Consider the following 13,272-nt stretch of genomic DNA (forward strand, 5'->3'; position numbering starts at 1 on the left):
AATGGTTAATAAAAAGATCATCACTAGTTGTTAAGATTATAATAATTTTTTGTTTTTCTTGTGGAGGTTTTCTGTGCCTTCTCAACTTTTCTTCCATTTTTTCCTTCATCCCTTCCATCTATTTCAGGTTTGATCATTCAACCAAATTCATGTTCTCTATTCTTTTCTTTTACCTCTATGATCAAAAATCATTATGCTCAAAAAAACAAAAAAAAGTAGAATAACCTGTAATAAATACATCTAATATGCTTCTTCATTACACTCTAGTCTCCCCGCCCCACGACCCCCCTTTTTCTGGCTGCGCGGTGTGGCTTGTGGGATTTTAGTTCCCCGTCTAGGGATCAAACCTGTGCCCCCTGCAGTGGGAGCGTGGAGCCCTAACCACTGGACTGCCAGAGAATTCCCAGTTTTCCCCTGCTAAAATGGTTCCTCTAAGGCTTTCTTCATCACTGGGTCTGGGCTTATCCTGCTAACTTTATTACACAGAGGATTCTAAGAACAGAGCAAGAACAATTCAAGATTATATAAACCTTACCACTTCTTTCTACTACTATTGACATACTTCTAAGTAATCTGGAACAACAGACCTGTTACACTACTAAGTCAATAATGTATATTTAGGGCTTCACTGGTGGCTCAGTGGTTAAGAATCCGCCCACCAGTGCAGGGGACACGGATTCGAGCCCTGGCCTGGGAAGATCCCACATGTCGCGGAACAACTAAGCCCGAGCGCCACAACTACTGAGCCTGCACTCTAGAGCCCGTGAGCCACAACTACTGAGCCCTAGTGCCACAAGTACTGAAGCTTGCGTGCCTAGAGCCTTTGCTGTGCAACGAGAAGCCACTGCAATGAGAAGCCTGTGCACTGTAACCAAGAGTAGCCCCCACTCCCACAACTAGAGAAAGCCTGCACACAGCAACAAAGACCCAATGCAGCCAAAAAATAATGTATATTTATACTTACCAGAACCAGGTATAATTTGAGTTGGCATTAAATGTTTGTGATCATGAGGCTGTCCCTTCACACACTTCATCCAAGCATACAGTTCTTTATCTGTAAGATAGTAACATACATACTTTTATATTAGTCATGGTTTTAGAATTATAAAATTGATGGTTTACATATAAAGAGTTTAGCAATTATGTAAAATGTCAATGGTAGGCTTCATATGTTTGCTTCTTAAAAAAAAAAAAAGGCAGTTCCACTCTTCTGAGAATTTTATAAAAACATGATACAAAACAGATACAATGTTACTAGCCTTTTCTAAAATGACCATTCTTTAGTCTCATTAATGTTATCAGTCACCTCAATCTTCCCTGTAGCTAATTTTTTACTCTTAGCTATTTGTGCCAAACAGGGCTTTTGCCTGATCTTAGCACATTAGACTCATAAGTTTGAGGCTACTGCCAACTCATTTTTTTCTAATGGGTCAAAGACACAAACTGTCACAAGACATGTGAAAAGCCTCAACTTGATAAGACAGTATTTAATTGCTATTACTGCAATAAGGCTCCATACCTGGAAGAGTCGATGTATTAAGGCATAGCATGAGGCATACCATACAAAGGAAAAATATTCAATACCTTGATCTCAAGGACATCTTCTATAAATTTAATGATATAGATAACTACTTATCTATGATGTGGCTGTAAGAGCTTCAGTAAGTATCAAAAAGCTCATTAAATTCAGCATAAAAAAATCTAGAACTATTTCATGAAAAGTTTCAGAGGAAATAAAATTCAAATCTAGCCTAAAACTGGTTTTCGTTAAAAGTGTTCTGACTTTCCCTACAAAACCTACATAGTAACTTGTAAATGTTCTCTAACTAGTTATATTTTAGACACTAGGTTTAGTTACCACTATATAAAGCTATAACCTAGTCAATGTGAGCTTATTACAATATTTATTAGTGAAATAATATATATATATATAACATAGAATACAACTCAAGGCATATAGGTTATACTTAAAAAAACAATATGGTGACTGACAGACTACATTTTAAAAATAGTACTATGATAACTGACAGCAACACAACTATTATGTTTATTATGCATACCCTATCTTGTTTAAAAAAGTCATGCTTATATATGCATATAACAAAATATAACATTAAAATTAAGTTTTTAATTTGGCAAAGGGAAAATGAAAGTAACATGGAACCAGTAAAAAAGGAATGAAGTTTTATAACACTGCAGCTAGTTCTTCTATCAACCAAAAATATCCAAATAGATTTTTAGGGTTTTGAAGATATTTAACTGCCTAAAATGCATTCCTTATTATGGTTTTACATTCTACTCATGTATCTTTTGCATATCACAGAAACAACTAGCTATAGATGCTCTCCCACTTGCTCAAGTCTCTTTGGTAAACGCTGGGTGTATAAGAAAAAGGGTTAGAAAGGGCCAGGTTTTAGTAATCCTATCAGTGGAAAAGATACTGATGGCTAAATCATGGTTCATCTATCTGACATACTACTTTGAAAAAGAGCTGTCTGGAATGAAAATGACATTCACCGTTTTTAAATAATGAATAAATAGTCTTATCACTAAACATGATTTTACTTCTAATACTTCCACAGTTTGAATCCTCTCATTAAGACTTTACCCCCAAAACCTTCAGGTTACCAGTATTTAAGTAGCTACTTCCTTAACTGCCTTGGATGAACTTCTTCTAAAACACTTGTACCATGACAAAAGGTATAGTTAGTTACTTTCTTTTTAAATTATTATCTTCCAAATGTATTAACATGCAGAACACTGTTTTGTGCCATTTTACTTCTCTAGAAATTAGAAATAATCATTTCAAAGGCTGTTTTCATATATAATAAAGACTTCCTCATTTTCTAACTAGTGGATAAATGGTGCTAGTGGTAGCATATTCTTGAACATTTGGATTTAAACTTTATGGACCAATGTTTAGAAAAATCAATTCACCCTAGTAAGTATGCAATTGTGACTTATGTGCTTGACTGTATAACTAATAAGTTCTGGGGCTTCCCTGGTGGCGCAGTGGTTGAAAGTCTGCCTGCTAATGCAGGGGACACGGGTTCGAGCCCTGGTCTGGGAGGATCCTACATGCCGCAGAGCTACTAGGCCCGTGAGCCACAACTACTGAGCCTGCGCTCCGCAACAAGAGAGGCCGCGATAGTGAGAGGCCCACACACCGCGATGAAGAGTGGCCCCCACTTGCCACAACTAGAGAAAGCCCTCACACAGAAACGAAGATCCAACACAGCAACAATAAATTAATTAATTAACAGGTTCTATAAGACACTGCAGGCTGTGACACAGTGGAATCTGAAAGCAGCAAAGCCTAACCTAAATTTGGGCTGCATTAATCTGACTGAAATGAGAGAGTGGATCTACTAATCAGGCTAAAAAAGATGTAGATGCAGTTTTATTGTAGAAAATCTGGCTATTTTAATAAACTGTGGTTAACTCCTCCTTTTTTAAACATAAGCTTCATAAAACTTCCTTAATGTAATATATTCATAATTAAGGAAGGTAGGGAAAAAACTCATCTAATTCATCTAATTTTCTAGATGAGCGGTCCTAAAAAAAATTTCAACTTACATGAAGTTATAACTAACCTCTAGAACTCTTCCTTTCCTTTGCCTTGTAACAATCTAAGCAGACCACAAATCCACATTTTTGACAAACCCAATGAATGTTAAACAATGTTGCTTCACATGCATCACACATCTCCCGGACTCCTCTCACTGCTCTTTTCCAGGCAATTTTGGCTGAAATACAGGGAAATAAAAATTTAAAGGCAAACATGCTCTTTTCCATACAATTTTCACTGAAATGCACAAAAACAAAAATTTACAGGCAAACCAAAAACTTTGAAGGATTTATTAATTAACAGTCAATAGCAGATTTCTTGATGTAACTAGTAATTCTCTTCAGAAGACTTACATCTAATGGAGGGTTTCTCAATCCTGGCGCCCTTGATATTTGGATGAATAATTCTCTTTTGTGGGCAACTACCCTGCACAGTGGCATCTGGGGCTCCACCTGTAGATGCTAATTCTCTATACCCCCAACACCTTTCAGTTATGCAACCAAAAACGTCTTGAGTCATTGCAAAATGTCCCCCGGGGGACGAACTACTGACTTAAGGGATGGGAAGGAATAGAAGCTAACATTTTGAGCACCTAGTATGTTAGGTGCTTTACTTAGTAAATATCACATAACTACTTTAAAAACAAACCTATGATGTAGTTATCATTCCCATTTCATACAGTTAACAAGGAATAAAGTTGAGATACAAATGTAAGTCTATCTAACTCCAAAGACTGTGATGAACCACATGAGATAAAAACCTTAAATATTTGGGATGGATTATGTCTTTATATGGCAAATGCTGAAGTTTCCCAATTTCACATCCAAAGTGTCTTTACCGTGTTCAGTTATGTCATAATGGCAGAAATACCAAAATGCTATTGTAATTTCACAAACTGCTAATCCAATTCAACCTCAGTTGGAAAATATGTTACCTTAATTACATATAGGTACATTTGCACATAAAAGTGTCATTATCAAAATTAAAAGTAAACAAGCCTAGGTAAGATTAAGGACTTCTCCCACAGATAAAACATATTCCAAAGAGAAATTCTTAAAATAAAATGTGTATAGTTGCATGTTCTAAGTATTTAACTTCCTTACCATCCTTTTTCACCCAGGACAAAGCTGTTTTTTCAGATGTTACTAACTGACAGAACTTATCACCTATTATATCCAAGATGTATTTTGAAGTTTCTATGTCTACTTCATCATCTTCATAATTTTCATGTGTCCATAGACTCAGAGCTTCATCATCATATTGGTCAGGAGAAGAGAAGCCATCTATTCTAACCACTCCATTTTTACTAAAAGACAATCTGAAACATTAAAACATAAAAGCATTAGATAACAAGACAGAAGTCCAGGTTTTAAAAGTTGTAAATGTATAATTAATTTATATTTTTATATTACATTATAAATATATAAATTTACAATTAAAAAACATGAAAATAGAGTGGTTCTTTATACATACAAACTTTATTAATAAACTTTAACCAACTTTTGACTCCCATAGTGCTACACAAATGGCAATGCAGTGGCACCAATTTTAGGTAAAATCTTATTTCTTGAAATAACCTATCACTTATACTTAACTATTTAACTCCAGTCAAATGAAAACTGTCCAAGTGTTTCATGAGGAAAAGAGTTAAAATGTTGGCCGAATGCTGCCTTGAGCAATGCAGTTATTTTATACATAATCTAAGCCAGCACTCTCTAAAGTTGAAAATACCGTAAATCACCTAAGACTCACTGAGATTTAAAAAAAAAAAAGCTAAATTAAAAAATACATTTTCTTGGGCTTCCCTGGTGGCGCAGTGGTTAAGAATCTGCATGCCAATGCAGGAGACACTGGTTCAAGCCCTGGTCCAGGATGATCCCACATGCCGCGGAGCAATGAAGCCTGTGTGCCACAACTACTGAAGCCCGCGCGCCTAGAGCCTGCGCTCCGTGACAAGAGAAGCCACCGCAATGAGAAGCCTGCACAACGCAACAAAGAGTAGCCCCCGCTCGCTGCAACTAGAGAAAGCCTGCGCATAGCAACGAAGACCCAATGCAGCCAAAAATAAATAAAAAACAAAAAAATCCCATCTTCCTCACTAATTAAAATGACACTTCATTAACATGATTTGGAGGAACAAGATTGAAATTCTTAATAGTATATTAGGAACTCAATTACTGTGCTTACTTCCTTCTCTTACTTCTGATATCCAATTTATGTAACCACTCAATTCAGAGAGTTTAAGGTAAATGGAAGGAAAAATTGCCATTCTCCTACAGGCTGACGGTTATTTCTCAACTGTCTTTTGAACTCACTCTTTACTCTCAAAGAGGGGATATCAGAAGCACATTAGAAATCAGCCTGTATTTTTCAAATGGACAATACCAACAACATTCCTTTTACCAATTCTTCCTATACCTTTATTACCTTTCCCTCTTTTTCTTAAAAAAAACTTTCTCCTTTCATGACAACCCATCATCTTATTTCAGCTTTGTGTTATGTCTACCTTTCCTTCCTTAAAACTTTTCCAAAGGTTTTCTTATCTCTTCAAATCTACTTTCCTTCTGATTCCTTTTCCACCTTTTCTGTACTTCCATGTGGACTACCTTCTATAACTATTCTTTGAAGCTGTCTGTCCTTTGGGGATTGTTGGCTAGAAAAACCATGAAGTAAAGAAGAAATGTTCTGCTTCTGCCAATACATATTTTTGGGGTCTCTACTGGGCCACCAGCATAGTACATTTATTTGCCACAGCAAAGTGCCTCGTAACTTCTTAGGAAGAAGATGATGATGAATAGGAAAATAACTGCAGGCAACATCATAGGTGCATTCCATACATGCTTGGTACTATGCTAAGAACTCTGTGTACTTTATTCTCATTTCATCATCATGAAATCTCTGTGAGGTAGGTACCACTATCATTCATATTATGCAGATGAGACAGGCTTAGCTGTAGTCCTACTACAGTTAATAAAGTCACACAGGAACTAAGGACAGAGCTGGAACCAAAATCCAGGAATGACTGATTCTAGAATCTGAGAAATTAACTAGTTTCTACTGGCTGGGTTACCCAGCTATTCTTTAAACTCTTATAAGTCTATAAATTTTTCGTATTAAAGTATTATTTAGTAATATTAATATTACAGTAGTATATGTTAATAACAACTTTTAAAAAATTTATTTTATTCATTTATTTTTGGCTGTGTTGGGTCTTCGTTGCTGCGCGCAGGCTTTCTCTAGTTGTGGTGAGCGGGGGCTACTCCTTGTTGTGGTGCGCAGGCTTCTCGTTGCAGTGGCTTCTCTTGTTGTGGAGCACGGGCTTTAGGCGCGCGGGCTCAGTAGTTGTGGCTCGTGGGCTGTAGAGCACGGGTTCAGTAGTTGTGGCGCATGGGCTTAGCTGCTGTGCGGCATGTAGGATCTTCCTGGACAAGGGCTCGAACCTGTGTCCCCTGCATTGGCAGGTGGATTCTTAACCACTGTGCCACCGGAGAAGCCCATAACAACTATTAAGTTGTTTTTATATTTACCACAAAACCTGTGAAATGTGACGTGCTACTAACAAATCCTTCTTGTCATTTTATAACTTATATTTTTATAGCTACATATGTTTAACAAAACAAAAGTGTGGGTATCTATACTCCAATAAAAATTAAAATAAAAACAAAATTTAAAAAACCCCAAAATGGGCTTCCCTGGTGGCGCAGTGATTAAGAATCCACCTGCCAATGCAAGGGACACAGGTTCAAGCCCTGGTCCGGGAAGATCCCACGTGCTGCAGAGCAACTAAGCCCGTGTGCCACAACTATTGAGCCTGTGCTCTAGAGCCCGTGAGCCACAACTACTTAAGCCGCACGCCTAGAGCCTGTGCTCCACAACAAGAGAAGCCACCGCAATGAGAGGCCCGCACACTGCAATGAAGAGTAACCCCTGCTCATCACAACTAGAGAAGGCTGGCACGCAGCAACAAAGACCCAATGCAGCCAAAAATAAATAAATTTAAACAAAAACAAAACCCAAAGTATGGGTATCTGTAATGTAACATACCGACTTTAGTTTAATGTCTAGATTGTTTACCCAGATTTATAGACTTTTATTGTGGCTAATGCACAGATATAAATGTGACATTGTTTTGTTTTATATAAATAAAAAAAAATACTTAAACTGCTGTTTCCTATAACTTAGAAAAAATGCTAACATTTTCTCATTAAGGAATAATAAATCTCTCAGAAGAGAAAGGTCATATGAAAACAAGTAGCAGTGTGAATATGAATTTAGTCTAACAGTTAACTATTGTTAAATTTGGCACACAAAAAGTTTAGTGTCTTTTTATAATGCTTTTTATAATGCTTCAGAAACACAGAGGCTCAAAGCCTCATTCCCACCTCCAAAAACCCCTCAGAATGACAGTACAATTTCCAATATCCTATTACCATATTTTCCCCCAATTACCTATTTTCAACTTACCGTCTAAAGTAGTAAAATCTACAAAACACTGGTGAGTGAGTTGGTTCTTCTCCCTTCTTACTCCGAATAAGTCTACATTCTCTGCACTTTTGCAAATTAGGCCCTATCTCACAGCAGGAGTCATCCTGTAAAAAGGATTCCCCAGTTTGCTTCAGCTTCTTGACTTTACGCCAGTCTTTTAATACTGAACGAGGGATGCCAGCTGTAAAAGCAGTAGGAAAGTATTAGCAAGATTATAACTTTTTAGAAAGGTAAACTCCTTGAGATAATATTCAAATCAATTAAAGATCACTGAGAATAAAGGCAAAAAAACCCCAGTTCAAGTCAATTATACAACTATGATCATATATTAAGATTGTAGAAAAGAGATTATAGTTCAAGGTACTCATTAATAACTAAAAAGTCCATAGCAGCATTTCTATTTACTATTCTACTAACCAAATGAACTCTTAATGTCAGTATAATGGAAATGCAGACTTAAGTAAATTTTCCAGCTGACTGAAATCTTCACATACTCAATATTCATATTTGTATAGTAGCAAACATGATAATCATTCATTTTCTATGTAAATCTATAGATAAAAATGCAGCTCTTCTACACAGAAATTTGTTGTATGTAGGAGGAGGCTCTTTTAAGATGCACAGGAAGGACCTAAAGACCAAAAGTTAATACTTCTAGAAACTACAGGCTAGTTTCAATATATTTATATTGTTTTGAAATACTTAATCTGATTCTCCAAAGGTAAATGTGGATCAAGACAAATTTCGATTTTATCACACTATGTTTGTGGGAAGAGGAGCTAAGATTTTTCTCCTAATATCTCTCCCTTATTATAATGCCCTCCATTTGGTATCAATATTTGATAGCAGTATCTTTTAGAAAAATCAAAGGGTTTGAAGGATGTAAAAGAAAAAAGCCAATATTAACCTGCCTGTCTTTATTGATGGTATAAAGAAAAAAGGCATCAGAGAAGTGTAAAGAAAAACAAAATTCAAACGCACTATACAATTTTACTTGCAGGAAAAAAATTAATTTATTTACTATACTCTGCATCATTGCTCCATCACGTTCATTAACTTGAACTTAATTGTTGTAATAACACGGGCTCAAGTAATCAGTCATCTATAGAGCAGCAAGAACTCAAAACATTATATTGTATATAAGTTAAATGTAGCCTACTCAATTTTAAAAAAATATATTCACTTAAAAGCACGTTGGGACAAGCAAGTATTTGTTGACACCTATCAGCGTACTTACACTGCCCATATTTATGTAGCTATATACCAGACCTGAGATTTACAGTTTGTTATTTCTATCATGTTGAATGAATAAATTGTATTTCCTACCATTGTGTTTACTAATCATACCCATTTTGCCGATCAGAGGCAGTTCAAGTGCTCTCCTGAGATTATATAATTCTTGCAGAAGATACAGCAGAACTCTTGTTCTGAGCTCTCACTATCAACTTACCTGTTGATAGCATACGTAGTACAATTACAGCAAGATCACATACATCTTAACATAGGAAGTGCTGTGTTTAAATTCCAGGGTGGCCCATTTGAAATAGGTTCCAGTTATTAAGCACTCCTATGACTGCTGCCTGGTTCTTTTACAATTACATGTTCTCCCCTCTTCTTTTTTATTTTTTTTTATTTTTTTTATTTTTTTTATTTTTTTTTTTTTTGCGGTATGCGGGCCTCTCACTGTTGTGGCCTCCCCCGTTGCGGAGCACAGGCTCCGGACGCGCAGGCTCCGGATGCGCAGGCTCAGCGGCCATGGCTCACGGGCCCAGCCGCTCCGCGGCATATGGGATCCTCCCAGACCGGGGCACGAACCCGTATCCCCTGCATCGGCAGGCGGACTCTCAACCACTTGCGCCACCAGGGAGGCCCTCCCCTCTTCTTTCTCTAATTTAGGGCAAGGAGCCATTTGGCTTAATCCACTAGAGAAACACGTATGTGGGCACACATACCACTTATGGAATAAAAATGTTTCCAGAAGCCTTGTGTAAAATGTTTGTTATTTCCTCCATTGTGTATAAGACAGATTTCTCCTATGGACTGTATAAAAAATTCAGAGCTTCTTGAAGTCAGAATGAACAACAGTAGTACACTGCTGATAAATCTTTGTTATATTACTTCCAATCATTTATTTATTTTTTTATTACACTAGAATAAACTAAATGAAATCTTTCTATTTAGACTAGAAAACGACCATTAACCAATATGCTTTTACATTCCAGACAATGGAACAGTTCAAAGAGTATGGATAACCATACTATCGTGAACAATTTAAATAGTTTTATAAAGAAAGAACCAGGCATTTCAAAGCAACTCTCAGTTCTGTGACATGAAATGGACACTTAGACCTTTTTTTTAAATGAATGAATAAATTATAAAGATATGAAGGTCCAGGTCATGTAGACTGTTTTTGATATAATGTGTTTTGCTTCTAGAATAGGCCAAACATGACTATGCCTAACTCCTTTTATGAATTTTACTGTAATATTATTTGTACAATAAATAAAATAAAACTCCATTTTTCAATTCTATATATATAATTTATTGGTAACATCTAAAATGTAAAAGTTTGAGATTTAGATACTTAGTCAACAAAAAATACCTAACTCAATGGATATTTCTTCTTCCTTTATACCAGAAGAACATTTTCAACCTTAGTTCTCTATCAGTAAATCCTCAAAGCAGCTGCTCTAGCAACAGAAAACTGAGGAAGAAAATAAGAGAAAAATACATGCTAACCTTTAACCTCTGATATGCCTTCACCTTAAAAATATTTTTGAGAGGGCCTCCCTGGTGGCGCAAGTGGTTGAGAGTCCGCCTGCCGATGCAGGGGATACGGGTTCGTGCCCCGGTCTGGGAGGATCCCATATGCCGCGGAGCGGCTGGGCCCGTGAGCCATGGCCGCTGAGCCTGCGCGTCCGGAGCCTGTGCTCCGCAACGGGGGAGGCCACAACAGTGAGAGGCCCGCATACCGCAAAAAAAAAAAAAAAAAAAAAAAAAAAAATATTTTTGAGATATAGAAATGAACTCTGCTAACAGTTAAACCACTGATTTTGTGCGTCACAGGACTTACATTTAAATCTGATGGGAAATTTCAGTACATAAAATGATGTAAAAAATTAGTCGCAGAAAAGCATCCAACTTTTAATTATCAGTAACAAAAGGCAGCAGATATAAAGATTTTCTAAAACAGCAGATAAAGCAAATTCTATTGTACCTGGCTTTAGAATGTACTAAAAACTATGATATGCGTATTTGTGTAATAATTATACACGTATAATAGTCTATGCAATCATATTACATTCTCTAAGCGCAGACGTAACTCTTTTCGATTGACTATGACTGATGACAACCCCAATGAACATTAAAAGGATAAAGATCATATTTAATCCATGAGGGAGATAATCCACTGAGGTTTAGAATTTATGAACTCCCAATTTAAAGAACTTTTCTAGATAGCCCAGAACAAAAGCAAATCAACTCTGCCCATAATTAATAGATGGCATTTAACAGTCACTTAGTATTACTTTGGACTTGGGAATAAATGGGACTTAAAATAGCCTGTCTGATGCTAAATGTTATTTACTATGTAGGGGAGATTTGACTAAGCATTACAACTTGGAGGGGGAAGTGCTGATTCCAGTCTTTGTCTTAAAACTTACTTGGGAACATGTACATACACAGTCTCAAAACGAAATCAGAATATGTACTTCATTAAGAGTTAATTTTATAAATTTAACTTCTCAAGAATATTCTAAGTGTTAAAAGCTGGAAGAGTCCTATTTCTGTTTTCTGTAAGTTTAACTCCAGTATTTGAATACTCAGACACCAAAAGAAATGTTTTGTGAAACAAAAGAGAAACAATTGTTGACCACACTAAGCTTCTTGAATTCACTGGGGAAGTAAGCAGAACACATTACAACACAGCATGCAATCCAACACTCAAATAAATGGCACGTATCCTGTATCCTTCGTTGTCAATCTCCCTCTCTTTCTTTCTTCTTACTATGTTTGCATTTCAGTCTGTCAGCCTGTCTCTAGTTGAGCTTATTTTCCTTTGTTCTTTCACTTTCTGACTGTCCTTTTCTACGATTCCATCCTCCTGTTTTTCTCTCCTTCACTTTGCCTCTGGTTTCCACACAGGCATGTGGGAAAAACCTCATTCAGTAAAAAGGCCCAAATAAGAGCCTTCAAGCATCCAAATGCTTGTTACAGTACTTCTTGAATGTCCACATTGTCACAGATATTTCATATATTGTATATGGATGAATACATGGATATAGTGAACTATTAACTGCTTTCTGCCTTGTGCAACATACCTAAAAAAAAATAAGCAAACTGAGAAAAACTACTTCTAGAGTAAAAACATACAGAAATACTTTATAGTGAATATTACTGGCAAGTATCACTTATTCTGCCCTGTTGTAGTCACAAATGAAATATAAATATTATCAGTTTTGAAACTTTTACTTATTATGGAAGTTCTTCTTGAATATAGAAATGACCAAACAAAACCACCAATCCCGTTTTTATTTAACTTTTACCCACTGTTAAGGACTGCTTGAATGAGTAGCATTATTAGTTAAATAGAAGGTAATTTCATTGTTTTCTTTTTTTTTTTTTAAGTTTTCAATTTTTCTCCAGATGACAAAGGGTGAGATGTGGGCTACATCCACACTACTTTGAAGTAGTTCTCTTCTAAAAGTGGGACTTAAAGGAAGTTTTTGTGAATAGGAATTTTTTTTCAACTATTATCTTGTTACAGGTAAATACCTAATACAGGCATACCTTGGAGATAGTGTGGGTTCAGTTTCAGACCACCACCATAAAGTACACAAATTTTCTTGTTTCCCAGTGCACATAAAAGTTAGGTTTACACTATAATGCAGTCTATTAAGTGTGCAACAGCATTATGTCTAAAAAACTATGTATGTACTTTAATTTAAAAATAGTTTATTGCTGAAAAAGGCTAACCAACATCTCAGCCTTCAGTGAGTTGTAATCTTTTTTCAGTAGTATGAGTTGTAATCTTTTTTCAATAGTAACATCAAAGGCCACTGATTACAGATCACCGAAACAAGTATTATACAGTAATGATGGAAAAGTCTGAATTACCAAAATATGACAGAAACATGAAGTGAGCAAATGTTGTTGGAAAAATGGTGCCGACAGACTTTCCCGACACAGCGTTGCCGCAAACCTTCAATTTGTTTTTTTTT

At 36.2% G+C, this 13,272-nt stretch overlaps 1 protein-coding gene across 8 annotated transcripts in view; it reads right to left on the bottom strand.

Moving 5' to 3' along the window:
- Positions 1 to 13,272, bottom strand: part of JMJD1C (jumonji domain containing 1C) — a 340,789-nt gene that overhangs the window by 24,111 nt on the left and 303,406 nt on the right. For all 8 annotated transcript variants that reach the window (XM_060108900.1, XM_060108909.1, XM_060108893.1 and 5 more), the window contains 4 exons: positions 8,033 to 8,234; positions 4,672 to 4,886; positions 3,594 to 3,746; positions 965 to 1,054 (listed from right to left, as the gene is read on the bottom strand). In XM_060108900.1, coding sequence (XP_059964883.1) covers positions 965 to 1,054; positions 3,594 to 3,746; positions 4,672 to 4,886; positions 8,033 to 8,234 — 660 coding nt within the window. The remainder of the gene's footprint in view (positions 1 to 964; positions 1,055 to 3,593; positions 3,747 to 4,671; positions 4,887 to 8,032; positions 8,235 to 13,272) is intronic.

This window comes from Mesoplodon densirostris, chromosome 1, assembly GCF_025265405.1.
Source record: "Mesoplodon densirostris isolate mMesDen1 chromosome 1, mMesDen1 primary haplotype, whole genome shotgun sequence".
NCBI lineage: Eukaryota > Metazoa > Chordata > Mammalia > Artiodactyla > Ziphiidae > Mesoplodon > Mesoplodon densirostris.